General features: G+C 36.7%; 1 protein-coding gene across 9 annotated transcripts in view; it reads left to right on the top strand.

Moving 5' to 3' along the window:
* UBR2 (ubiquitin protein ligase E3 component n-recognin 2) overlaps positions 1-25,163 on the top strand; it is a 143,588-nt gene that overhangs the window by 72,235 nt on the left and 46,190 nt on the right. For 6 of the 9 annotated variants that reach the window (XM_064597607.1, XM_064597608.1, XM_064597609.1 and 3 more), the window contains 20 exons: positions 376-486; positions 1,493-1,558; positions 2,951-3,073; positions 3,211-3,274; positions 4,236-4,360; positions 7,699-7,751; positions 8,699-8,801; positions 9,805-9,853; positions 10,264-10,418; positions 12,140-12,242; positions 14,920-15,029; positions 15,137-15,217; positions 15,556-15,734; positions 16,637-16,836; positions 18,826-18,919; positions 19,590-19,751; positions 21,233-21,336; positions 22,040-22,118; positions 24,438-24,586; positions 24,959-25,014. In XM_064597607.1, coding sequence (XP_064453677.1) covers positions 376-486; positions 1,493-1,558; positions 2,951-3,073; positions 3,211-3,274; positions 4,236-4,360; positions 7,699-7,751; positions 8,699-8,801; positions 9,805-9,853; positions 10,264-10,418; positions 12,140-12,242; positions 14,920-15,029; positions 15,137-15,217; positions 15,556-15,734; positions 16,637-16,836; positions 18,826-18,919; positions 19,590-19,751; positions 21,233-21,336; positions 22,040-22,118; positions 24,438-24,586; positions 24,959-25,014 — 2,166 coding nt within the window. Of the gene's footprint in view, positions 1-375; positions 487-1,492; positions 1,559-2,950; positions 3,074-3,210; positions 3,275-4,235; positions 4,361-7,698; positions 7,752-8,698; positions 8,802-9,804; positions 9,854-10,263; positions 10,419-12,139; positions 12,243-14,919; positions 15,030-15,136; positions 15,218-15,555; positions 15,735-16,636; positions 16,837-18,825; positions 18,920-19,589; positions 19,752-21,232; positions 21,337-22,039; positions 22,119-24,437; positions 24,587-24,958; positions 25,015-25,163 lie in introns of those variants that run through there. The other 3 variants (XM_064597605.1, XM_045866909.3, XM_045866910.3) reach the window with 3 other exon arrangements.

The raw sequence follows: 25,163 nt of genomic DNA on the forward strand, positions 1-25,163 counted from the left end.
GAAGAGTTGATATTGTAGTCTAAGGTCCAGAGGCATTCTGGAAACAGAATTTCTTCGTCCCTGGTTGGGGGGACCTCAGTGTTTCTTTTAAGGCCTTGAACTAATAGGATGAAGTCCACCTACATTACAGAGAGTAATGTGCTTAACTCAGAGTGTACTGATTTAAATGCTGATCACATCTACAAAATACTTTTCACAGCAACATGTGGACTGGCGTTAATCAAAAACTGGGTACCATGGCCTAGCCAAGTTAACACAAAATTGACCATCACATAAACATACTTTAATTTTAACTACTGTTTGATACAGTTTCCATCCCTATGACCCTTCTTTATAGAGTTGAGATTTTTATGGATTTTTTTTTTTTTTATACAGAGTGAACTTAGCCCACCCATGTTGATAGAACACCCTCTTAGATGCCTTGTTTTATGTGCCCAAGTACATGCAGGCATGTGGAGAAGAAATGGGTTCTCTCTAGTAAACCAGGTAAGTGTTTTTTAGTTTATGAAGACTTTTCATTCCATCTCTTCCTTTGGCTTCTCTGAAGGTTGTAATTTTCAATATACTTAAGTCATTGAAAGTTGAGTTATCTATATTAAAATTGTTCAAGAAGATTAATGTTAAACCAAGAAGTTTCTTAGAACTTTTATTCATACTTTGTCAAGAAACAATATCAAAAGTAGAAATGAACTTAATTTTCTTGATTTTTAACTTGAGATCATTTTTAGAACAGTTTTACAAAACATAATAAAAATCCAGATTTCATCTATTTAAATAAAATTGTGGAAAAGTTGAAAGTTCTCTTAGAAACTGATGGTTGCCGGAGGGTAAGGGGTAGGGGGATGGGTAAAATGGGTGAAGCATAGTGGGAGGTACAAGTTTCCGATTATGGAATGAGTAAGTCACGAAGATGAAAGGCACAGCATAGGGAATATAGTCAGTGTTAAACAGTGTTAAATGTTAAACAGTGTTAAATGGTGACAGATGGGAGTTACACTTGTGGTGAGCAGAACATAACATATAGACTTGTCCAATCACTATGTTGTACATCTGAAACTAATGGAACATTGTGTGTCAACTATACTTCAATCAAAAAAAAGTTCTATTACTGTAGCTCTGAAATTGAGGTTTTATTTTTAGACCTTATCAAGGCTTGGTATAGGTTTTGGTTTTGTTTTGTTTTCATTTTTCATAGCCATAAACCTTACAGCAAAGTAGCTTTGTTGGGGAAACCCAGAAGGTTGGCTGCAAAATGTGTACTATAGCATAAACACTGAAATCTGGAAATTTCTAATTAATTAATCTCTGCTAATATAGTATTAACTGTTGAGAGAACTACATTGTGTGTGTGTGTACACGTGTGTGCACGTGTATTCGTGCATGTGCACCCACGTTCACACTTGCATCAAACCCATGTGCTCTTGGGGATTGGGGAGAGGAGGGAGCTGCACAAATAAAAACCTATTTACCAATATAATTAATTTTTTTTTAGATTTATTACTACCATAATGTGAAATGCAGACGTGAAATGTTTGACAAGGATATAGTAATGCTTCAGGTAATGAATTAAAAGCATTAAACTTACAGGTTGTAGGGAACGTTTTTCTTCTTGTCATTTCCACAGAACCCAGTCACTTACGATTACTCTCAAATCTCTAACTCTAGCCTAGCCCTGTCTGCTGAGCTCCAAACTCATATGGCTAGCAGCCTATAGAACATTTCCGTCTAGATTTCCTGGACACATCTCAGATTTAACATATTCAAACTAATTCCTCTTATTCCCTCCATACCTTCCTCCTGTCTTGGGTTTCCTACCTTGGTGTATTGTTTAACTAACAGTCTATACAGTTGTGTAGTTGGGTCAGAAACCTGAAAGCCATCCTTTTTTCGTTGTCCTCTGGTTAAAGACCCAAACCCCTTAAACTGATTTCCAAGGCTTATGAAACTTAACTATGTTAAAATTCCCTGAATTGCCATGCTCTCTCTTAAGTCTTAAATTCTGCACATTTATTTCTTTTGCTCCCTAGTTTGCCTACCCTACTCCCTTCCTTTTCTGTTCACCTTGTAACTTGTTTTCCTGTATGTCTTAGTGTTTAGTGTCCCTTTCTCCGGAAAGCCTTCCCTGACACACAAAAATGTAGCTAAGTATCCCATTTGGGAAGGCCCAGAGCGTGGTACTCATCCCCACCATAGCATTCATAGCTCTGGATCGTGGTTGCCTATTTACTTTTTGTCCCTCCACTAAACCATGGCAATTATATCTTAGTCCCTTTTTGTCCATTGTGCATAGCACAATGTTTATCACATAGTGGTTTTTCCATATTATTGCTGAATGGATTTAAAAATTATAGAAAAGGTTATGAAATGTATATTTCAAAAATGATTGGCTCAAAATAAAATCCAAGTTGATTTAGAATTTATACAAATGGAATTAGAGGAGAATTAAAACTAATATTTAAAAGCTATTGTTTCAGTTAGTTTGGTTTTTATCACCAAAAATTAATTTGAGAGTTCTTGATAAGAGCTTAATATTAGGTAAATAAAAAGTACTAGAAGCTTAATTGCCATAGCACATTTCTCTCAGAGTCCATACACTACTAGACAGTGATAAGAGAGCCCTGAGATAAAATTTCAGAGCTGAATTCATAGGGTTGCAGTCAATTCAGAGAATTAAAAGGCAAGAGAACGTGTTACTCTTGATACGTAGGGTTAGGGGTTTTTTTTTTGTTTTGTCTATGCTTTGTTTTTTTTACCAGCTTAGATTCTTGTCCACGCTTGTAGCTTCCACAGGTAGGGAATTGACTAAGTGGGTGTTCATCTTTTATAGGGATTGGTGAATAAGTAAGCTATTTTCACTTAATTCAACCCAAAATATCTTTCACTAATTGTTTAGTAGCCCTTTTGACCTCTCTCTTTTCCTTTATCTCAAACATTAAAAAAAAAAAAAAAGACAGGTGTCTCCATGATGGATCCAAATCATTTCCTGATGATAATGCTCAGCCGCTTTGAACTTTATCAGATTTTCAGTACTCCAGACTATGGAAAAAGATTTAGCTCTGAGATTACCCATAAGGTAAGAGCATGTTTAAAAGACCGTAATACATCATTAAAGAAGTATCTTTCTTTTTTGGGGGGATATGTTAATCATCTGAGATAATACAGTGTTTGTATTTGTATCCCTCAACTTTCTCTCCGCTCCACTTGTTACAGGATGTAGTTCAGCAAAACAACACTCTAATAGAAGAAATGCTCTACCTCATTATAATGCTTGTTGGTAGGTATGGATTGTTTGTGACATTTATCAATTACATTGGCTTTCGTGATAACAAATAGTTGTGAATTTCTAAGCTATGTTTCCTTTGTTTAAGCAGTTCTTCAGCTTCAGGGGAAGATTAGAGCATCCGTCTCTTTCTCCCTTCTGGTTACTGTAGCACTGAGAGTGATAGTGCCATGGTGCTTTAGAACAAGAGAATACAAGTTCTGAAGCAGAATAATCTGAAAGGCTCTTTGGGGAGAAAAAAATAGGACAGAAGAGTTTAGCAAGTAAGAATAGGATATTTAGGAGCTATTTACTGTTACTTTATATCTTAGGTATGTTTCTTTCTGTGCTTTTGTGTTGCAGAACTGTCATCTTGGCTTTATATATGATTAAAAAAAATAAGTTAATAGAGACCTGTGGCTAGTAGATGCAGATTTCTTCTCTTATTTCCTGTATTTTCAGTCCTGTCACCTCCATCTTTCCTATTCTTTTATTCTTTACCTTCTCTACCTCCTCTGCTATTTTTGACTCTGTAGTCCACAGAGCAGAGATTCCTGGCTACTGTCAGGAGGTGATACTAACGAAGGTCTCAGAAGGTGAGATTTTATTTGCCACTAGATAGAAGGTGAAAGGAAGCCTCTCCCTCCCTGCTACCATGTGGCAGATAGCATGAAAGCAGTTTCCTAGTCCTCTGGTTACAACTACTGCTCTACCAGTTTTTGACTACATCCAGTCCCTTCCTGCCTTCTGATCCCACTCTTTCAAAATAGTATCCAGAGTTTTCTCTCTCTGCTACCCAAAGCCTGCACTCACCTGTTGTGTCTGAGCCTCAGAAGTGTGGTTAGGAGCTGCTCTCACCCTAGTTTGCTGCCAAACCAATTATTTACTTTCCCACTGCACAGAAAGAAAAATATATTGTGTTGCTTAAGTATTGTGATTATCTTAAATGTGTGTATATGTACTTTTGCATTGACAGGAGAGAGATTTAGTCCTGGAGTTGGACAGGTAAATGCTACAGATGAAATTAAGCGAGAGATTATCCATCAATTAAGCATCAAACCTATGGCTCATAGTGAATTGGTGAAGTCTTTACCTGAAGATGTAAGTACCTACATCTTACAAAAAAAAATTATGGAAATTCTCCCCTTCCTGTCAGGCTAGTATGTTTAGATTTACTTCTGTATACCTTTTTCACGGTGGTAAAGACCACAATTCTAGGACACCTATAATTCCTAGTCACTCTTATTAGACGTAATTAGAGGGGCACGTGGCTGGCTCAGTCAGTAGAGCATGAGACTCTTTGATCTTACGTGGGTTCAAGCCCCACACTGGACATAGAGGTTACTTTAAATTTTTTTTTTTTTTTTAATGCTGGGGGGAAAAAAAAGAATACTAGTGATTGGGAATAGAAAGCAGCATAGAAGTAGAATCTTTCACAGTGAATTCTTAGAAGAGATAAGGATACTGAATAAAAGTAAACCTGGGCAACTGGATGGCTCAATTGGTTAAGCGACTGCCTTCGGCTCAGGTCATGATCCTGGAGTCCCTGGATCGAGTCCCACATCGGGCTCCCTGCTCAGCAGGGAGTCCGCTTCTCCCTCTGACCCTCCCCCCTCTCATGCTCTCTCTCTCTCTCATTCTGTCTCTCAAATAAATAATCTTTAAAAAATAAATAAATAAAAGTAAACCTGATCTTGGGGCACCTGGGTGGCTCAGTCATTATGTGTCTGCCTTCGGCTCAGGTCATGATCCCAGGATTCTGGGATCGAGCCCCGCATCGGGCTCCCTGCTCAGCGGGAAGCCTGCTTCTCCCTCTCCCATTCCCCCTCCTTACGTTCCCTCTCTCACTGTGTCTCTCTCTGTCAAATAAATAAATAAAATCTTTAAAAAAAGAAGTAAACCTGATCTTGAAAACTGAATTTGTGTATTCAGTAGACAAGGCTTATTGAGTCCTTACTACAAAGTTGCCATGGGTGGAGATAGTGCTTTAAAACTTAATATATTGGAGAAGGAAGTGAGAAACATCTGCTCATCTGTGTTGAGGGTACTAAAGCTTTTCAGAGCTTTTTCCTTCTGAAGCATCCAAAAACTCTCCCTTAGGGAGCCATCTCTTTCATTTTAGTGAATGTAAAGTAATGTTCACATTGGCATTCATAGGCTGATTGTTAACCTTTTCTCGTCCCAGGATCTCAAGTTCCCTGGCCACCTGTTTTTCAGCCACAGGGCTTTTCAGATAAATACCAAATACTTGTAGTTAGGAGAGATCCTTATTTCCTTGATGCTTTTCAAAATGTTTCCCCAGATTTGAAACATAGATCAAAACTTTCAACCTTAATGTTCATTCTTCTGGGATTTTTTTTTTTTTTTAATTTTTTTTTTTTTTTTGCAAGAGAGAGAATGAGAGACAGAGAGCATGAGAGGGAGGAGGGTCAGAGGGAGAAGCAGACTCCCTGCCGAGCAGGGAGCCCGATGCAGGACTCGATCCCGGGACTCCGGGATCATGACCTGAGCCGAAGGCAGTCGCTTAACCAACTGAGCCACCCAGGCGCCCATTCTTCTGGGATTTAAACCTGTATTTGTTGCAGAGTAATACTTCCTTTAAACTTTATATTATGAAAAGTTTCAAATATCTATGGAAATAGAAAACATAGTGTAACAGAACCCATCACCAGTTTCAACCAGTCTTGTTTTATCTATACCCCAACCACAAATCTCTGCCCCTCCCCCCCACTGGATTATTTTGTTAAGAATACCAGGTTTACCCACAGATGACACATGATCTCTACCACCCAACCAAAAACCACAAAATGAGTTTGCCACAGGGGAGGAAAAAAGAACCAAAACTTCCAAGGCCCTGCTTTTTTTCTTAGAAGTACCTTAAAAAGGAAATTTTTGTTTCTCTTTTTTATTTACATTTTATATTTTTTTTGTACACATTGGTAGTGGTCAGTCATTTTAATGATCTCGGATGACCAAACCGGCCTTCAGAGCATTCTCTGTCCTACTTCTGACTTTACTTGTGATGTGACCATGTTCATTATCATTTCAAAGGAGGAAAAAAAAATCTTGTTTAAAAAAAAAGTCTTATTCCAAGCATTCTGGTAACTTTTTTTGTGTATGTGCTTAGCTATAATATAAGTAGTTGGTTTATATGAGATGGTTAAGGCCAGAGATGAAAGATTTCTTTTTTTTTTCCTTTTTTATATGAAATTGCTGGGGAGTTTTTTGACCTGTTTGATAGATATGTGAAGCAATGTTGTGCAACAGTAAGCCAGAATTTTATTTTGCTGAGTTGTTGTAACCAAAAAACGAGAATACGAGGCTTACCATTTCATCTATAAATAGAACTGTATATATGTTAAAACAGTGGTTCTCAGCCAGGGACAATTTGGCAGTGTCACTGCTCGGGGCAGGGTTGTGTAGTGCTCCTGGCATCCCGTGAGCAGAGGCCAGAGATACAGCTGACCATCCCACAATGCGTAGGACAGACCCCCCACAACAAAGATTTATCTGATCCAGCAGACAAGTGCCAAGGTTGAAAAACTGGTCTACGAGGACTTTTCGAAAAACCTATCTATCCGTATGCCATAATAAAAGAACAATAATTAATAATTTCTTAATATCACTAAATATCTAGTCAGGCTAAAAATTACTTGTACTTTTTAATACAGGAAATGAATCCTGAGTTGTTAGATGAGGAAGCAATTACAGTTTCACTTAGACTTTAGAATAAAGAAGAGTCTAATTTGGGGGTGGGAGGAGAGGCAGAGGGAAAGAGAGAATCTCAAGCAAGCTCCATGTCCAGCACAGAGCCCAACACGGGGCTCGATCCCAGGACCCTGATATCATACCCTGAGCCGAAATCAAGAGTCAGACACTTAACTGAGCCACCCTGGCGCCCCAAGAAGATTATAATCTGAAACAGCATTTTAAAGTACACCTTGTACAAAGTGATGGCAACTATATTTACCAAACATCTTTGACCAGAGAATTCTTTAATCAGAATACCTGTTAACATCTTTTTATGAATGGGATATGATTTAGGAAATGCTGTTTTACTAAAAATATATAAGGAATCAGTGTAACTTTCATAAAAATAGTATAAATATCCTACATAAATTTTGTTTAAATGTTACGTTGTTATGTGTACTTTGTGTTTTTAACTTAATTCCTTTGAAAGCTGTCACCTTGAATCCATATGGTAGTGACTTATTCTTAATCATATGAGTCTGAATGCATGTTAGCTTACAAAATAAGTTTCCCTGGTTGTATATTAATAATTATGTTTACTGTGGAATCCTCATCTGTAAAAATTGGGATAATAGTATATCTGCTTCATAGGGTTGCCGTGTAAGGCCTAAGGAGAGAAAAGCACAATGTTCAAGGTGCTAGCAGATACTGTTAACATGAAACACACTTACTTGTTTCTCGTACTTTAGGAGAACAAGGAGACTGGCATGGAAAGTGTAATTGAAGCAGTTGCCCATTTCAGGTGAGTTTACTTCCTGTTCAATTTTTTTACATATTAATTTTTCTTAGTGTTTCCTTTGATGGAACTGAGAATGAAATCGTTGCTTTCAGAGAGTGACAGACATTTTCAGATACATAGTTCTGTACTAGATTTCTGTCATTTCACTCTTCTGATACAGCTCTGCACTCAGCAACCTAAATTGGTTTATGAGAATTTTCACTGTGCTCAGAACTGGTGTTCCTGATAGTTTCATATAATTGACATTAACCTGAGCAGGTGACGTAAGTCGATGCATTGAGTTTTCCCAAAACTGCTTTCTTTGTTTCCATCTGAATGTGCCTCCTAAGTTGTGAGATGGCCTCTCAGTACTGCCTTCACTCTCTAGTGGCCAGTGTGTTGCCCAGTAGGTAAACTAGTTGATCCCCCTGAGCCTGTTGAGGCAGTTCCTCAATCCTGCTTTTTCCTTGCTCCCACCCCAACAGTAATGTCTTTGTTTTTGTTGATTATAAAGATACAGTACATGCTTTTAGAGAAAATACAGGAAAATATATATATATATATATAATTCCCTAAACCTTAAAATTGTACCTACTTTTTCCACTTGGTAGAACTTATCAGACATCTTTATATGTCAAAATTTAGAAATTATTACCGCTTTTCATGATGTTCAACTGTGTGGAGGTGTCGTAATGTGTGTAACCTATTCCCTGTTGTTAGACTTTGAATCATCACAATGACCATCACATTCACCTGTCCTGTTAGGATAAATTCAAAGTGGATGCGTCAGATAAGATGATACATGTAGAGCGTTGAATGTAGATTACCAAATTAACCCAGAGAAAATAGTACCAGTTTACGTTCATCAGCAGTAAATGAGAACTCGGCTTTTTTATTCTGTTATCTAAGACTGTCTCATAAATTAGGGTATGACTTTAATAATAATATTTTAAGGACTCTTTTTTCCATAGAAAACCTGGATTAACAGGACGAGGCATGTACGAACTGAAACCAGAGTGTGCCAAAGATTTCAATTTGTATTTCTATCACTTTTCAAGGGCAGAGCAGTCCAAGGTAAATGGGAAAATAAAAAGTATACTGGGGAAGAGCTGTGTTTGTTTGTTGATTTGGTTTGTTTTTCCTAAACAACTTTTACTGCTTTTCAGAGATTGAAAAAGGATACTTTTTATTGTAGGAAATTTGAAAAAATAGAAAAAGGTATAATGAAGAAAGTATAGATTACCTAAAATATCACCACCTAACATTTTTGGGTTCCCCCCCGCCATGTATGCTACATACATACATAAGATCTATATAATTATATACATAAACCTTACATATATAATTGTATTTTATTGGCTTTTGAAGACAAATTGTCAACCTGTATAATCAGTTAAACTATTTTATACTCATTTCAGAGTTGCTACTACTTAACATTATGCTTTTCCATACTAATTTATGGAATTTTCCGCATGATTCTTGGCTAAGTTTTGTCTTATAGCAGTCTACTTTTTTTTTTTTTTAAGATTTATTTATTATTTGAGAGAGAGGTAGACTGCACATACACGTGGGGGGGAGGGGAAAAGGGAGAGGGAGAGAATCTCAAGCAGACTCCCCACTGAGCACAGAGCCTGACATGGGGCTCAATCTCATGATCCTGAGATCATGACCTGAGCTGAAATCAAGAGCCTGACACTTAACCGACTGAGCCACCCAGGTGCTCCAGCAGTCTACCCTTCAAATACTTTTTTGTAAATGGCATTAATTAAACTTAAACATGAAGCTTTGTTTAGATGCATGTCATAGAGCTTAAGCCTAAATAACCTTTTGGTTTGGTTTGTACATGTTTCCCCTGCATTTTAAAATAAGAAAGAACTCCTTGGGGCTTGGTGGGGGTGAGTAGTGGGGAAAAAAAATAACCTTGATGTATCATTTGGAGGCTGGGGGGAGGCACTATAAAACTAAGGGTAAATATCTTCTAAAATCAGAAGATAATATGACAAAGATTAACTTAGTGTTTTGGATATTAGGTTGTTGTATATTACTAATTCCCTGTCCCAAATTTCTTTTTTATTAGGCAGAGGAAGCTCAACGGAAATTGAAAAGACACAACAGGGAAGATACAGGTATTTTTAATCTTTCTAAAAATCTCTTGTCTCTTCTACTTGTTAAATGCTGTTTTCTATTGACTATGATGATTATCCTTGGCGAAGTGGAAGATTTAAATGTATGCTTTCCCAGTGAACATTCAAAAGACTAATAAATATGCAAATATAGAAATAGGCTGTACTGAGTCACCTCTGGGTTAATGGATTTATCTCAGATCCTAGGACATTTCTAGGGAAAAGAAAGACTTTCCTTTGTACTGCTGCTATTAGTGTAGCTGTTTTTATGCATTTGACTTTGAGAAGGTAAAATATAGCTTCAAGATATGTGTTAATGAATATTCTTTGAGTGAAGACTATCAAAAGATAGGGTTGTTGTTTTTTTTTTAAGCATGTTCTACAAGAGAAACCAGTAATAACCTTATTTTCAGCACTTCCACCTCCAGTTTTGCCTCCATTCTGCCCTCTATTTGCAAGTCTGGTAAACATTTTGCAGTCAGATGTGATGTTGTGCATCATGAGGACAGTCCTGCAGTGGGCTGTAGAACATAACGGATATGCCTGGTCTGAGTCCATGCTGCAAAGGGTAGGTTTGAAAACATTTATTATTTATATTTTAGTGCCTTTTTAGTAAAAGCCAAAATATTCTTGTCAATATCTATACATAAACAACTTAGCACAAAATGTAGTGTTAGCTTAATTTGAAATGTAATATTGTTACTGCTTTTGTGACTGACAATGAAAATGATAGCCAGGCAGATGTTTTTTAATACCACTTGGTTGTGATTACCTTGGTTTTGTTGACCAGTCTTCCTCTCATTGATTGTTCATAATATGTCTCTGTTTATGTAGTACTCTGATATTTGTATAATGTGTTATCTCTAACATTTTTTTTATTTAATCCCCTCAAAAAACCTGTGGGTTCATCAGTATCTATATTTTATAATTGAAGAAATTGAAACTCAGAGACTGTAGCTAATTAAGTGGCATGTCTAGAACCTTGTTTGTATTTTAGTTTATAGCTTTGATGTGAGTTATTCTTGAACTGTTTATTTCATTGAATTCACACAACACCCGTTTGGGTAGATACAACTTTTTCCATTATGTAGATGAGGAAGTCAGGTTTCAGTGAGATTCAATTAACTTGCCCATGTTACTCAACTAGTAAGTAACATAATAGTATTTATTCAGTTAATGGAATTAGCCTACTCCCTGCCTTAATCTGTGGTAAGTACTTTTACATACATATAATATTTGCAATTCTCAAAACTCTAAAGGGAAGCTGTTTTTTTCCATTTTAAAGATGAAATTGGGCTCAGACAGATTCCCTGAAGGCATGTTAGCTTGAAAGCTGTGAAGCCAGGATGCAAATGAAAGCAAGCATTCCCTGAAACAAATAATACATTATATGTTAATAAAAAAAAAAAAGAAGGCATTCTTCCAGAGCCTTCTTCCAAAGCTATTTTTCTTTCCATTGTCTTAGCAGGCTCAGGTGTCTCATTGGCTAAGATATGTGTACACTTACACTCCCCTCCCATTTATAAACAGACACTTAAAATGTAAAAGCATGGAGCTGTGGTTTACTAGAGACTATCAGTATTATGTGAGCAAAAGATCTGTGGGAAATGATGGAGAAAAAAAGGAGTGAACAGCATTTACCTTTTGTGTGTACATTTGTTTCGTGTCCTTCAAGCTAACTTAGTTCATCCAAGTCTCTGACAGCCACAGTAGCTCTTTGTGTGGGGAAACATACAACACACAGGTATCTCCTTCCAGAATTTGGGGAGCAGGATAAGGGCAATAAAAATGCAAATAAAAATCATTTTATATTTCCTTAGAAGTAAGGAATTTTTTGTGAGATATAAGGAATAACTGTAAACATCTTCATAAATTATGTGGCATTAGATACATACTGAGATGATTAAGATTTTTAATCCTTAGAGAAATTTAACTAGAGATCATTACATGGTAGATGCTTTCAGCTCTAATTATTTGGCCACCGATTCTTAGAAGATTTTTTTTAAAGACTGTAGTGTAGGGATGTATATGAACTTATCCTAAGAATATGTAGTTGAATTTTCTTTGTAGCTGACATGGAAATTTTTGTTTCCTTACTGAGAATTTTTTATTAGAAAATGAAATTTAGAGTTTGAACTTAATAAAAATTAGTACTTCAGATTGTTTTTTCTTGCACTTTTTAGTGGTTTGCTTTATCTTTTTTCAATGGTGAATTCTTTTTTGTGTTTGCTTATAAAAATATGTACTTGGTTTTTGATTTACTAAAAGTTATAAAACATCTTATCCAAGGTGTTACATTTAATTGGAATGGCACTACAAGAAGAAAAACAGCATTTAGACAGTGTCACGGAAGAGCATGTAGTAACATTTACCTTCACTCAGAAGATATCAAGTATGTATACACTTTTTACTAAATTAATTCAAGATACTCGTGATTTTAAATATGTAATATAACCTCTTATTTGCTCATATAGATTCTAAATAAATTTTAATAAATCCAGATTTCTGAAGTTATATGTATTCATCTGTCTTAAAGGTACTATATGAGATCCTGATGTATTTTCATAAAAATACTTAGGGACTACACATACTTAAAATTCATAAACTGAGAACATTAATGAGGTGCCCTTAGCTTGAAATCAGTATAGCACATACATTTAAATTCTCAGATACGCTCTAAAAACACAAAGTATGCTATCAGAATTTCACTTTTAAATTATTGCTGTTATCTTATAAAAACATATTGAAAATAGGAGAATTAGCTATAGGGGTACCTGGGTGGCTCAGTTGGTTAAGCATCTGCCTTCGGCTCAGGTCATGATCCTGGAGTCCCTGGATCGAGTCCCGCATCGGGCTCCCTCCCTGTTTGGCGGGGAGTCTGCTTCTCCTTCTGACCCTTCCCCCTCTCATGTGCTCTCATTCTCTCTTTCTCAAAATAAATAAATAAATAAAAATCTTTAAAAAAAAAAGAAAATTAGCTATAGAGGATTAAATTATCATTTTTCATATAAAGTAATGTGACTTTTTTTAGACGGCCAGGAGACTTTTCCCAGCTTTTTTTATTAAAAATTTTAAACATACAGGCAAGAGTTGATACAGTAAACATCCATATACCTACCACCTAGATTCAGTAGTTAGTATTTTGCTGTATTTGCTTTAATATTTGCATACTTTTTTAAACCATTTGTTTTAGCCATATTTCATCTATAAAGAAAAGCTTTTTCTGTACTGATTTTCACAACAAGCAGTTGGTCTAATAGTTGCTTTCAGTGGTGACAACTGTGAATCTTTTTTGTTTGCTTAGGATTGTTGTGCTTTGTTTTTAATATTACTCTTGGGTTTTTATTCTGTGTTTTATAGTCACATATGATCAAGTTTCCTTAAAAAAAAAAAGATTCTTTTTGATGCTCAAACTGCCAATTTTGGTCAGTGGGAGTCTGTTCAATTTGCTTCACTGCCCTTTTGACCCAAGCCCATTAGTATTTGAGCACCACCTTGCTTTCTTTTTTTTAAAAGATTTTTATTTATTTATTTGACAGAGAGAGCAGGGACACAAGCAGGGGGAGTGGGAGAGGGAGAAGCAGGCTTCCTGCCGTGCAGGGAGCCCGATGTGGGACTCGATCCCAGGACCCTGGGATCATGACCTCAGCCAAAGGCAGATGCTTAACGACTGAGCCACCCAGGCGCCCACCACCTTGCTTTCTGGCACAAAAGACACCACAGGCTCATCTTACACTTGCCCTGCCCCAGACCTGCAATCAACCATTTGCTGAGATATTTAAATGAGTTGATGGTGGTGTACTAGGAGTTACAGCAGTCGGTATAATGTGTAGTATGATCCATTATAGGTGGTATAATGGATAATATGGTCGTGTTTGCTGCTAGATCTCTATTCTTCCCCTTTTTATCCTCACCCAGGAAAGTGGGAGGAAGAGGGGAACTGCCTTTCCCCACTGAAAACCGTGTTCTTAGGTGCCAGCCTTTCCCTATTCTTTTCTCCGGCAGTAGTTCTTCCTGTGGGTTAGCGTTGTCTCTTTTGCCGCCTTCATCTCCAGCGCTTTTACTTCAGGATAACCAACCCGAAAACTCCCTGATTTCATCCACTCATCACTACACAATCCCAGATTCGTTGTCTCTCTCTCTTTCTTTCAACAATCATCATTTTCTCTAGACATTCTTCATATTTCTCTTTAAACATTTTATATAATTAAAACACACTGTTTAGGGTCAGATCCCTAAACTATAGCCACAGAACTTGAGATCTGAAAGAATATTAACGATCACATAGTTCAGTCTCTTCCCCCTTAGGAATATTTTGCCCAAATGACAGCACTTAAACCAAGAAAATCAATAACTGGACATTTCCGACTATAAAACTAAATTAGCTAACATTAGATTAAGTGTACTCTCGAGACTCTGGACTTGTATGTATTTTCCTCCAAGAAATAACTTACAGAGGAAGAAATGCATTTTTTTTTAATTTTTATAAAGATTTTATTTATTTAAGAGAGACAGAGATAGTGACAGAGAGTGAGAGAGAGCACAAGCGGGGAGGAGAGGGAGAAGCAGGCTCCCTGCCAAGCAGGGAGCCCGACGTGGGGCTCGATCCCAGGACCCTAGGATCATGACTTGAGCTGAAGGCAGACTCTCAACTGACTGAGCCACCCAGGCACCCCAAAATGGAATCTAGGTTTTGTTAAAAGGAAAACAAGTTGATATATTTTTACACATACGTCCCCTGTAAATCCAGTTCGTTTCTTAGACTTTGTAAAATCTCAGGTAGACATTTTAGCTGGGTTTTTATTTAATAGCTAAAGGCTATGTTAAATTAATCATTTGGTGTAAGATGTTCGTTTTGAATGATTAAAGCATTCTAGTTGTTAACAACTTGTTTGTAAAGTACAGATACATCACATTCTCAAGAAGTATTGAAAAACCTCTAATAAGTAGAACTATAATTAAATCATGGGCAGATGATGTTATAAGCAACCTTATCTTCTTGTGCATAGTAATAAGCACTATGAAATGTTAGCTGTTGTTATTGTGCCTTTTATTTTTTTCTGCCTTAGAACCTGGTGAAGCACCAAACAACTCCCCTAGCATACTAGCTATGCTGGAAACACTACAGAACGCTCCCTACCTAGATGTCCACAAAGATATGATTAGGTGGATATTAAAGGTACAATTTCCAGCATCACTCTGCTTTTTGTGAGAAACACTCAATGTTTGTTATCTTTAAATTTTGATAATATTTCATAGCTTCCAAATAACTGATATTTTTTGTAGACTTTTAACACTATTAAGAAGATAAGAGAGAGTTCATCCGCCAGTCCCGTGGCAGAGACTGAAGGAACCATAATGGAAGAGGTACAAGAAGCAAAGTGTGGTCCTACTGAAGGATTGTAGCAAGTTCACTACAAACATTTGAATTTATCTGTAATAAGTCAGTAGTCTATATTATTCACAAAAAATGTGAATTCCAAAAAATGTGCCACTATTTATCTTTATTTGTTGTAGCAGATTTTTTTTGCTCTGCCTGTTCTTTTAAAAAAAAAAAAAAAAACAGATTTAAAAAACCTTTTGTTTAGATAAGTGAGATTATAAAATAGTTTTTAATTAGTATTTACATTAAAGGTAGTTCTGCTTTGGGGGAAGAAATGTGCATTTGGCATCTAATGGTCTAATTAAATGAAGCATACTTTTAGAGTTCAAGAGACAAAGACAAAGCTGAGAGGAAGAGAAAAGCTGAGATTGCCAGACTGCGCAGAGAAAAGATCATGGCCCAGATGTCTGAGATGCAGCGGCACTTTATTGATGAGAACAAAGAACTCTTTCAGCAGACGTTAGAACTGGATGCCTCTACCTCTGCTGTTCTTGATAATAGGTAAAAAAAATAATCAACATTTTTTTAATCTCTTACGCATTGGTTCTCAACTGGAAAGATGTTGCTTTTTTTCCTTATAAGTACACTTTTAATCTTAAAGTGATTTAGAAGGGTTGGTAGGTAAATTTTACAACCTCCAATTAGAGGAATTATTCTTAGAATTTGAGTTTATTAGTATATGTTTATGAGTATATCTCTGACTGTAAATGAGATACCATGTGTACACTCAAAATGAGATAGTATGTGTACGCTCACACAGAACACCCTTGACATTCATAAAAGAATGAGTGCACAAGGGCACCTGGGTAGCTCAGTTCATTGAGCATCCAACTCTTGATTTTGGCTCAGATCATGATCTCAGGGTCGTGAGATCCAGCCTTGTGTCAGGCTCCGTGCTCAGCGGGTAGTCTGCTTGAGATTCTCTCCCACTCACTCACTTGCTCTCTCTTTTTCTTTTTTTTTTTTTTAAAGATTTTATTTATTTGACAGAGAGAGGGAACACAAGCAGGGAGAGTGGGAGAGGGAGAAGCAGGCTTCCCGCCAAGCAGGGAGCCTGGTGTGGGGCTCGATCCCAGGACCCTGGGATCATGACCTGAGCCGAAGGCAGACACTTAACGACTGAGCCACCCAGGCGCCCCTGCTCTCTCTTTTTCAAATAAATAAATCTTAAAAAAGAAAAATAAAGAATGAGTGCACTAGGCTCAGTTACCTGAGTGTCTGGCTTCTGTGTTGCATATTGGATTGCTGTGAGGATTACAGGAGATGGTTTGATATATATGAATGCCAGTTCAAATCATCAAAACCACATGTGTTGAATATGTACATACCTAAAGTCTGCTGTTTTATGATTTAAATGGAAACTTCTTAGGCTCATTAATAAAACTTGTACCCTTTTATTGCAGTCCAGTGGTTTCAGATATGGCACTTACAGCATTGGGCCCAGCACAAACTCAGGTCCCTGAACAGAGACAGTTTGTTACCTGTATATTGTGTCAAGAGGAGCAAGAGGTGAAGGTGGAGAGCAAGGCAATGGTTCTGGCAGCATTTGTTCAAAGATCAACTGTATTATCAAAAAACAGGAGTAAATTCATTCAGGATCCAGGTAAGTCATAGCTAGATCCTCTCCTCCCTCTTAATGACTGCCACTCAGTGTGGCACAGAAGTTTTATTAAGCTAGTAATAACTCCGGAGGGTTATTAGGCAGCTGTCTTAGACAGAATTTTCCAGTTGACAGATGTGGAAACACTCCAGAAAGTTAAGTATCAGTCATGAATTCAATAGCTGGTAAATAACAGGGATTCAAAAGAAAGCTTTTCTTTGTGATACAGCATTAATGTACTTGATGCTTAACAATCTTTCCCATTCTTCAATACACTTGTGAAGTCCTAATAATTAGTTGGCACACTGAAATAATAATAATTTTGTCTCCTGGATAGATCCAAAGTGGGATCTCTTGGGAACAGTTGTGTGAGTTACCTATGTGAGAAGTAGTCCTTGAGCCAGATTCTGATACAAAGTAGTGATAATATCACTGATATGGTTCCCCAGAAAGCAGACTCTTAAAATAGAGATTACCATGCAGGACATTTATTTGGGAGAGCCTTGGAATCAACATCTGTGGAATGGAGAGGAAGGGAGCAGGTGTGGGCAAAGGGAGAAGTTGAGCTTTAATGCAATCCCCCAAAGGCTTCATTGCACCCCATCGGAACTCTGGAGCTAGATGGCCCTTCGGAGGTATCCTGAGTTAGAGCAAGGGGAATTGGGTCTTTACACCCCAACACTGATCCGTGACTGGCTGTGGGCCACCCCTGCAAAGAGGTGTGACTTTGAGCGAAGCAGTTGCCACTTCAAGAAGAATAACGGTGAAGCGTGCCCTCTTCCAGCTGCTAAGGAGGGGGAGTGAATCATTATTCCTCCAGGGGCATCTAAGCTACACATTATTGTTTCCACCACAGACACTTTTATATCTCTACTCTTAGACTTGTTTATGTGTGCATATGCCTCAACAATTCCAGTAAACTTCTTGAGAGTGGGAACTGTGTCTTAATTTCCAAAGCACTTATTTAGCAAGTACCTTTTACATCGTAGAATTGAAAACCCACAGGTAGGATAGCCTTTTCTCCATAAGGAAAGTCTTCACAGTGTGGCTCTCAAGCACCTAGTTGAGAAAGATTGGTCTGCTTCATCTTAAAAAATGATCATTTGAACTCAGCAATTTATAAATTTCATTCCAGGCCAAAGATTAAAGTTATCAATTTTATTTAGTTATTTTGGCCATAAGAAGGTTTTCCAAATGCTCTCACAGCTTATATCTGGAAAGATTTTCTTTATGCTATGACATTTGCACTGTTGTATATAAAGCAAATTGAAACGAGTAATTCTTTATAAAATGTTATGAATTTCTAAGATCATACTAATTTATGTAGAGAATTCAAAAAATTCTAAAAAGCCAGGCACCCATCTTAATTTGTCTTCATGTTTTCATCTCCTTTGAATATAAAAAATTAGCACCAGAACAGAAGAGTGTCCAAATTAATTATTTTTTCCCATCTGGGCTGCTGTCCTGGACATTTTGCTCCCACTTTGGTTCTGGTACAGTGATTGTGACTGTTCTTTGCATGAGTGTCTTTAGGCAGAATCTTCTTTAGGGGGCGCCCCGTTATTGCCAAAACACCTTTTTTATTGCAGATATTATGACCCAGCTGCCCTAAAGTATTAAAGGCAGCCCCATGAAGAATATCCCTCTTAACAAGCTTGGGGCTTTTGGAGGGAATGGGAGTCTCTCAGTGCCCTGAAAGCGTGGAATGTTCAAAAGAGTAGATATACATAATACAGAATTCCAGTTTCAGTTAACAATTCAGGGATGTTTCATTTGCTCAGGATAGTAAAAATTAGAGAGTCTTGCTTTCTAAATAATCCAGGGTCTTGCATAAATTACTGGTATCTTGAAGGAATAAACTAGCCTTTCATTTCAAGTTTACAACTCCTTATCAAGGATTTCACAATTTAAAGTTGTGCATTTATTATAGGAAGATTAAATGCTTGGTTTTTTGTTTTGTTTTGTTTTTTGTTTGTTTGTTTTGTAATGCAGAAAAATATGATCCATTATTCATGCACCCTGATCTGTCTTGCGGAACACACACTGGTAGCTGTGGGCACATTATGCATGCCCATTGTTGGCAAAGGTAATTTATATTCTTAATATTAGTCAAGAGAAGCTTATCCAAAGGTTCAAAATTAACTTTTTAAATAAAGGACATTTCAGTCTAGAAAAAGAGAGAAAGAACTAGAGATGCTGAAGAAAAACCTGCATATCACTTGCTAATAACAATTAAAATTGAGCTGCTTTGTCATACATGTTAATGGAGTAATTTAGAAACTTCATAGTATATCAGATATATCTTTTAATGTGGGGATCTGTATTAGCTAACAAATTGAACGAAGAAAAAGATTTTTACGGTGGCATAAACCCTAGATGAGTGATGTCTTTCCAGGGTGTTCACTCTTGACTCTAAAGGTATTAGCACTTGCCTTGTTACTTCCTGAGATTGTCCTGGCTCCCCGACCTAAGATGGGATAACCTCAAATTTGTTCTACTTTGGTGCTTTCTATTCTCCTGCAAAACCAACAAATCAATGCTATTATCTTAGCACTATGCTCATTCAGTGATCACGCACTTCTGCTAGCAAATAGCCACTGACCTTGGGAAAGTGACAAGACAGCACTGGGACCAAGAAATGTGAAGATTTTATTTCTTGTATTGTGGAAACAAATTAGTTAAAACGTTGAAGCTTGTGGCTCTCATTGAGAAAAATTACCGTTGTTTTTGATACCTCATGTTCTCTAATTGTAAAGGTATTTTGATTCCGTTCAAGCTAAAGAACAGCGAAGGCAACAGAGATTGCGCTTACATACCAGCTACGATGTGGAAAATGGAGAATTCCTTTGTCCCCTCTGTGAGTGCTTGAGTAATACTGTAATTCCTCTACTGCTTCCTCCACGAAATATTTTTAACAGGTAAGTTTGGGCCCATAAAACCTTTGTATTTAAGCAGTAGTTTTCCTTTGAAGATAATGAGATGATAAACCAGAGAGGGGAGAAATCACTCTAGATAATCACATTTATGTTTTCCAGTTACTTTTTTTCATGTAATCATTTCTTCTGGTAGACCTGTGAAATACAATTTTGGTTCTTAGAAAGGAACAGGCCAAAATTTAATAGTTTCTTGGTCATCTGTATACATTATAGAAGGTGTAAAATTCCTGTGTGTTTATGAAAACGATCTCCTTTAGTCCTAGGACTCTACTTTAAATATCTTCCTCATACTTTACAAGGTATGTTCAGTAAATTGATAGGGGATGGAGGAGCTACTTCAGCTGAATTTATTGAATATTCTAACAAATATAATTTTTTACAATTTACTGGCTGGTAATACCTTCAGGAGTTGGGCCAAAAAATGAAAATCTGTTGTTTTTAAAATGGAAGATTTTTGTTATTTTTATGTTATTTCAAATTTCTAGAATGCTTCTAGTTAATAGAACTATTGGACATTCTCATTTCAAATATGAATTTGATACTGTTGCTATTCAAAGCTGGTTTTTATATCTCAGTTTAGAATTACGCTATCTACCTTACATGCACAAATACTAATTTAAGTTTTGTGAATATAAATCATCTATTAATTTCTGTGCTATTTGGATTCAACTCAAAGCAAAGTTCTTTTCAGTTTTAGGAATTCAAACTATGGTGTCTTAGTTTATGCTACCACAAAATCTTCTTAAAACACTAGGAGATTTGAGTGTAAGCTCATGCTTTTTAATCATGGTGACTTACATCTGCATTTGAACTGATAAATTAATCATTGTTAGATTAAGGATTCACTGCGTATAAGAAGAAAAAAAATTACCTTTGTTGTGTTTCATACATCACTTTTGTTTTTGTTTTTCCCATGAAGGTCAATTACATCGTAGTCATGAAGAAACAGGTTTTTTTGGAGTCTGATATAACTGGGTTTGAATGCCAGATCTGTCCTTTTATGTAGTCTTAGTCAAGTTACATAGCTCTAAACCTCAGTCTCCTCATCTGTAAAATGGGGAAAATAATGTAACCTATTACATAAGAGTATTTTGAGGATTAAGTCTAGTACTGTAAAATGCTTTTACTAAGTGTTTGTCACATAATAATAAATATTAGTGGTGGTGCTGTGATTGTCTAAGAAATATTATTTCTTAGAATTTTAATATTATTAAAATTCCAGTACTGTGAAAAAAGTGAAATTTTTGACAAATAATACTAGCATCATAGTAACAAATATCTTTTCATTTCCATTGGCAAATACCTATTATTTTTATAAGGTGCCAGATTTTCCCCTAGCTTTTTTTTTTTAATATTTGAAGTATGTTTAAATTATTATGCCCATGAGCATTTAAAGAGTCTTTTTGTATCTTAAACTAAGCAGCCGCAACAGAATACTAAACAGTCTCTATAATCTTCTCTAGCAGGTTAAATATTTCAGACCAACCAAAACTGACTCAGTGGATTAGAACAATCTCTCAGCAAATAAAAGCATTACAGGTTCTTAGGAAAGAAGAAAGTACTCCTAGTAAGTTCTCATAAGTTCATTTTTCCCCTAAAGTCTGAGATCATTGGAAAATGTAGCTCCAGAAGAAGTTATTTAAGACTATTTTAAAAGTGAAACCTCTCATTTTAAAATTTGACTTACTCTAATTTTCTTTGTCTTAATGAACTAATTTTGACTTTACTACAGTATTCCTTATTCCTTGAAAAACATACAAGCTCATGTGAAGTTTATAATAAATACTTCTCACTTAATTCCCCCATTTTATTGAAGAGCTTCTGGGGGTGGGGGAATGTAACTGAATGTTGCAGAGCCAGCTTTAGTTTGTGGTGGGCTGACTCACTTTATTGTTGGCATTACCATAGACTTCTCAAGTTTCATAAATATGTACTGCACTTAACGACCTCGCAGGAAAGCAGTCTGAGCAGAATTTATATCATTGGTTTTTATTAAAACAAAATAGCATACTCTCCTTACCTTCCCTAGCTGTGTTCTAGTGGCTATACTATTAGGAAAAGCATAGTCGACTGCAAAAGGTGCCTTGGTCAATCAGCAGTAGTATTTCTCATGCTTCGAATGTACCTTAGGACGGTTGTTATTAATGGGAATCTTTCCTGTCATTTTTTAATTTCTTTGACCTACCTATATTTAGAATGAAATTTATGACTGAAATGTACAGAACTACTGTCGACTGATGAATAATAATATAAAATGCTTATTTCTTTAGATACTGCTTCTTCAAAGAATTCAGAAAATATGGATGAATTGCAGCTCCCTGAAGGGTTTAGGCCTGATTTTCATCCTAAGTGAGTATATTATTTGATTTCTTTCAAACTTGTTCTACTTGAAATGAAAAATGAGGTGGTTAGAATATGATTTGTCAAACTAGGGAGCAAAATATTATAAGACATTGATCTTGAAATCTGAGGTTTAAGGATTACATGATGGTATTTATTGCGGGTATATTGATAAAAACCAAAGAACCATGTGACATGCTTTACTGTCACCAACCTCTCCTAGTCTGCATTGCTGACTCCCTGCTCTACCCTTCACCTGGCTCTCCCCAGCAACAACTAATCAGTACATCTAATTCTAAACTGTTCAGCTTCCCCACCAAGTCCTGTGCTTTCCTTCCGACTTTCATATTTCTGGCGATGGCTCTACCAGTGTCTTAGTAACCCAGGATCAAAACCAGAATATTTTCAGCACTGTTTTAAGTAAATTAATTATAACGTGTAGTATAGATTCTAGAGCCAAACTGCAACTGCTTGATTCAATCCCCAGCACCACTACTTACTAGCTGTGCGACTCTTTTCAAATTGCTTGACCTCTCTGTACCTCAGTTTCCTCATGTGTAAAGTGAGAGTACTGATACTTACCTTGTCAGTGTTGTGAAGATAAAGTAACATGACGTATGTAAAGCCACTTGGATGCCATGCCTGGCATATACTAAGTAACTCAAGAAAACCCTCGGTCCTTTGCCTCCCACATCCCCTACCTCCCTCCCCATGGAGGAGTCCTATGATACTGTTTATTTCTTCTGCCTTCCATATTTCTAATTAAAATGCTTAGTTGATTGTCTCTTGATTTATCATTTTTAAACCATTCTCTTTCTGTTGACTGGCAATTTAAAATTCAACCCTTAACCTCTGCGCTATCCACTGCTCCTCACCAGTGTCCAAGTAATTTCAGTTTTTAGTTAAATTGGTTGGCAATTTTTACATTATGATTGTCTCTACTGATAGAAGTTATGTGTTATGATATTATTTCCTTATATTATTTTGTCTTTTTGGTGGTTAATAATCACCTTATATCTTTCATGTACTTGGTTTTCTATGTGTGTATTACTTCCCCCCACAGACACCCATGGTGTAATAGATCTGTCAGATGTCTAGCAGTAGCTTTTCTAAAGTGCTCAGATACATCAGATGATCTGTTCTGGATCCTCCAGCAACCTGTGTCCTCCTGTACTGATCAGGACAAGGCACAGTTGTCACCCCGAGACTTCTCCTGGCCATACCCCTCATATTGCCGTGCATCTCATATCGTGCTCTTTCTTGATTTACTCCCTTGTTTTGCACAGGTGCACCCTTCAGCAGATTCCTAAGGAAGGGTGCCTGGGTGTTAAATTTTCATGTCTGAAAATACATTTGTTCATTTGTTTGGTTGATGGCCTGGGTATAGAATTGTAGGTTAGAAGTAGTTTTTCATCTAGATTTTGAAAGTAGCATCTGTTGAGAAATTAACTCTATTCTGATTCCTATTCCTTTGTAGCTATTACTTCTGGAAACTGTTGGGATCTTCCCTTTAATTCCCAGTGTACTAAAAATTTCTCTATGATGTTCCTTGGTATATGGATCTTTTCCTCATCCATTTTGCTACATTTTCAGTAGACTCTTTGAAGATTCATGTCCTTCAGTTGTGAAAATCGTTTTCTGTTTCTTAGACAATCTTCTTTGAGATAGTCTTACTGTTAGCTCAGTGTTGGCCCTCTTGGACTGATCCTCTAAATTTCTCACAAGTTTGCTGGTTTCTGTACTGTCTCTGTTTTCCCTGTATTCTTTTTTTCTGCCAGTTTGTTTGGGTTTATCTCTTTGATGTTTGATTCTTTCCTTAAATGTTTACCGTTCCTCGGGTGGCTATTCAAGAATAAGTCACTCAGAAGCTCCTTGGATACCTGGTGGGCAAGCTGGAGCTTGCTGACCTGTGAACTTCATGGGGAAATGATCAGGCCCCCACTGGTCTTTTACTTGGGATCCCCAAATGCCAGTGTGTAAAATGGCTTACCCCTGAGGATTCTTCCCTGGAGAAACTAAAATGTATGGCAGTGGGTATACATTGCCAGTATTCTTAAGATGGAGAAAGAGGTCAAGGGTCCTTTGTTATGTAGGCTTCCACCAGATAGCTTGTTTTCAGCCTTGGGCCTCACCCCCGCCCACCAAAATAAAGTATAACTCCTCTCAGGCAGAGACAGTTTGCATGTCTTTAATTCCCGCTTTGCACACTCTATTTTTAAATAGTTTCAGTGGTTCAATTCCAACATAGCAAATGGCTGTTAAGAAACTGAACCATTTGATTAACATGAGCGTATTGTTTTGAGCTAATTCTGTACATGTTCACTTCAGGAACCCTTATTCTGAGAGCATAAAAGAAATGCTAACAACATTTGGAACTGCTACTTATAAGGTGGGACTAAAGGTTCATCCCAATGAGGAGGATCCCCGTGTGCCTATAATGTGTTGGGGTAGTTGTGCATACACCATCCAAAGCGTAGGTAAGAGATTTACAATTGTGTCTCTCTTTAAGTCACAAGCATGTGCTAACATGAATTTTGTGTGGAAGCCTGTATTTTCAAATGAGATGTTTAAAGTGGCAATAATCTGAAGAAATAAAGACTTTGAAGCAGGAAGTATATACTGACAAAATATTAGATTGACAGTTTATAAATTAAGCACAGCAACAGAGAACTCATTTTGGTAGTGCTTATAGCTTCTTGTCAGTTGAGAGGATGTGTTTTCAATTTTACTTTTCATTCAGAGTTAATTCTTGTGAAATGACTTAAAGATTTCAAAACCTGACAATATTGTGCTTTCAGATATACATAATATCCAGTGTATTTATCATCTTAACCATTTTTAATCTGCAGAAAGAATTTTAAGTGATGAAGATAAACCATTATTTGGTCCTTTGCCTTGCAGACTGGTAAGTTGTCCGTTTACTCAGTTCACGGAATGGTGGAATAGAAATCCAGTGGTTTTTTTTTTAATCTTAAAAACCTGAAATGGTTATGTAAGCAGATGTTCATCACTCCTTTCATAGTAAAACCCATTTTCTGTAATAATAGTGAAGAA

The sequence above is a fragment of the Mirounga angustirostris genome, unplaced genomic scaffold (assembly GCF_029215605.1).
Source record: "Mirounga angustirostris isolate CCGP_5_RB_7025 unplaced genomic scaffold, mMirAng1.0.hap1 SCAF_8, whole genome shotgun sequence".
In the NCBI taxonomy this organism is placed as follows: Eukaryota; Metazoa; Chordata; class Mammalia; order Carnivora; family Phocidae; genus Mirounga; species Mirounga angustirostris.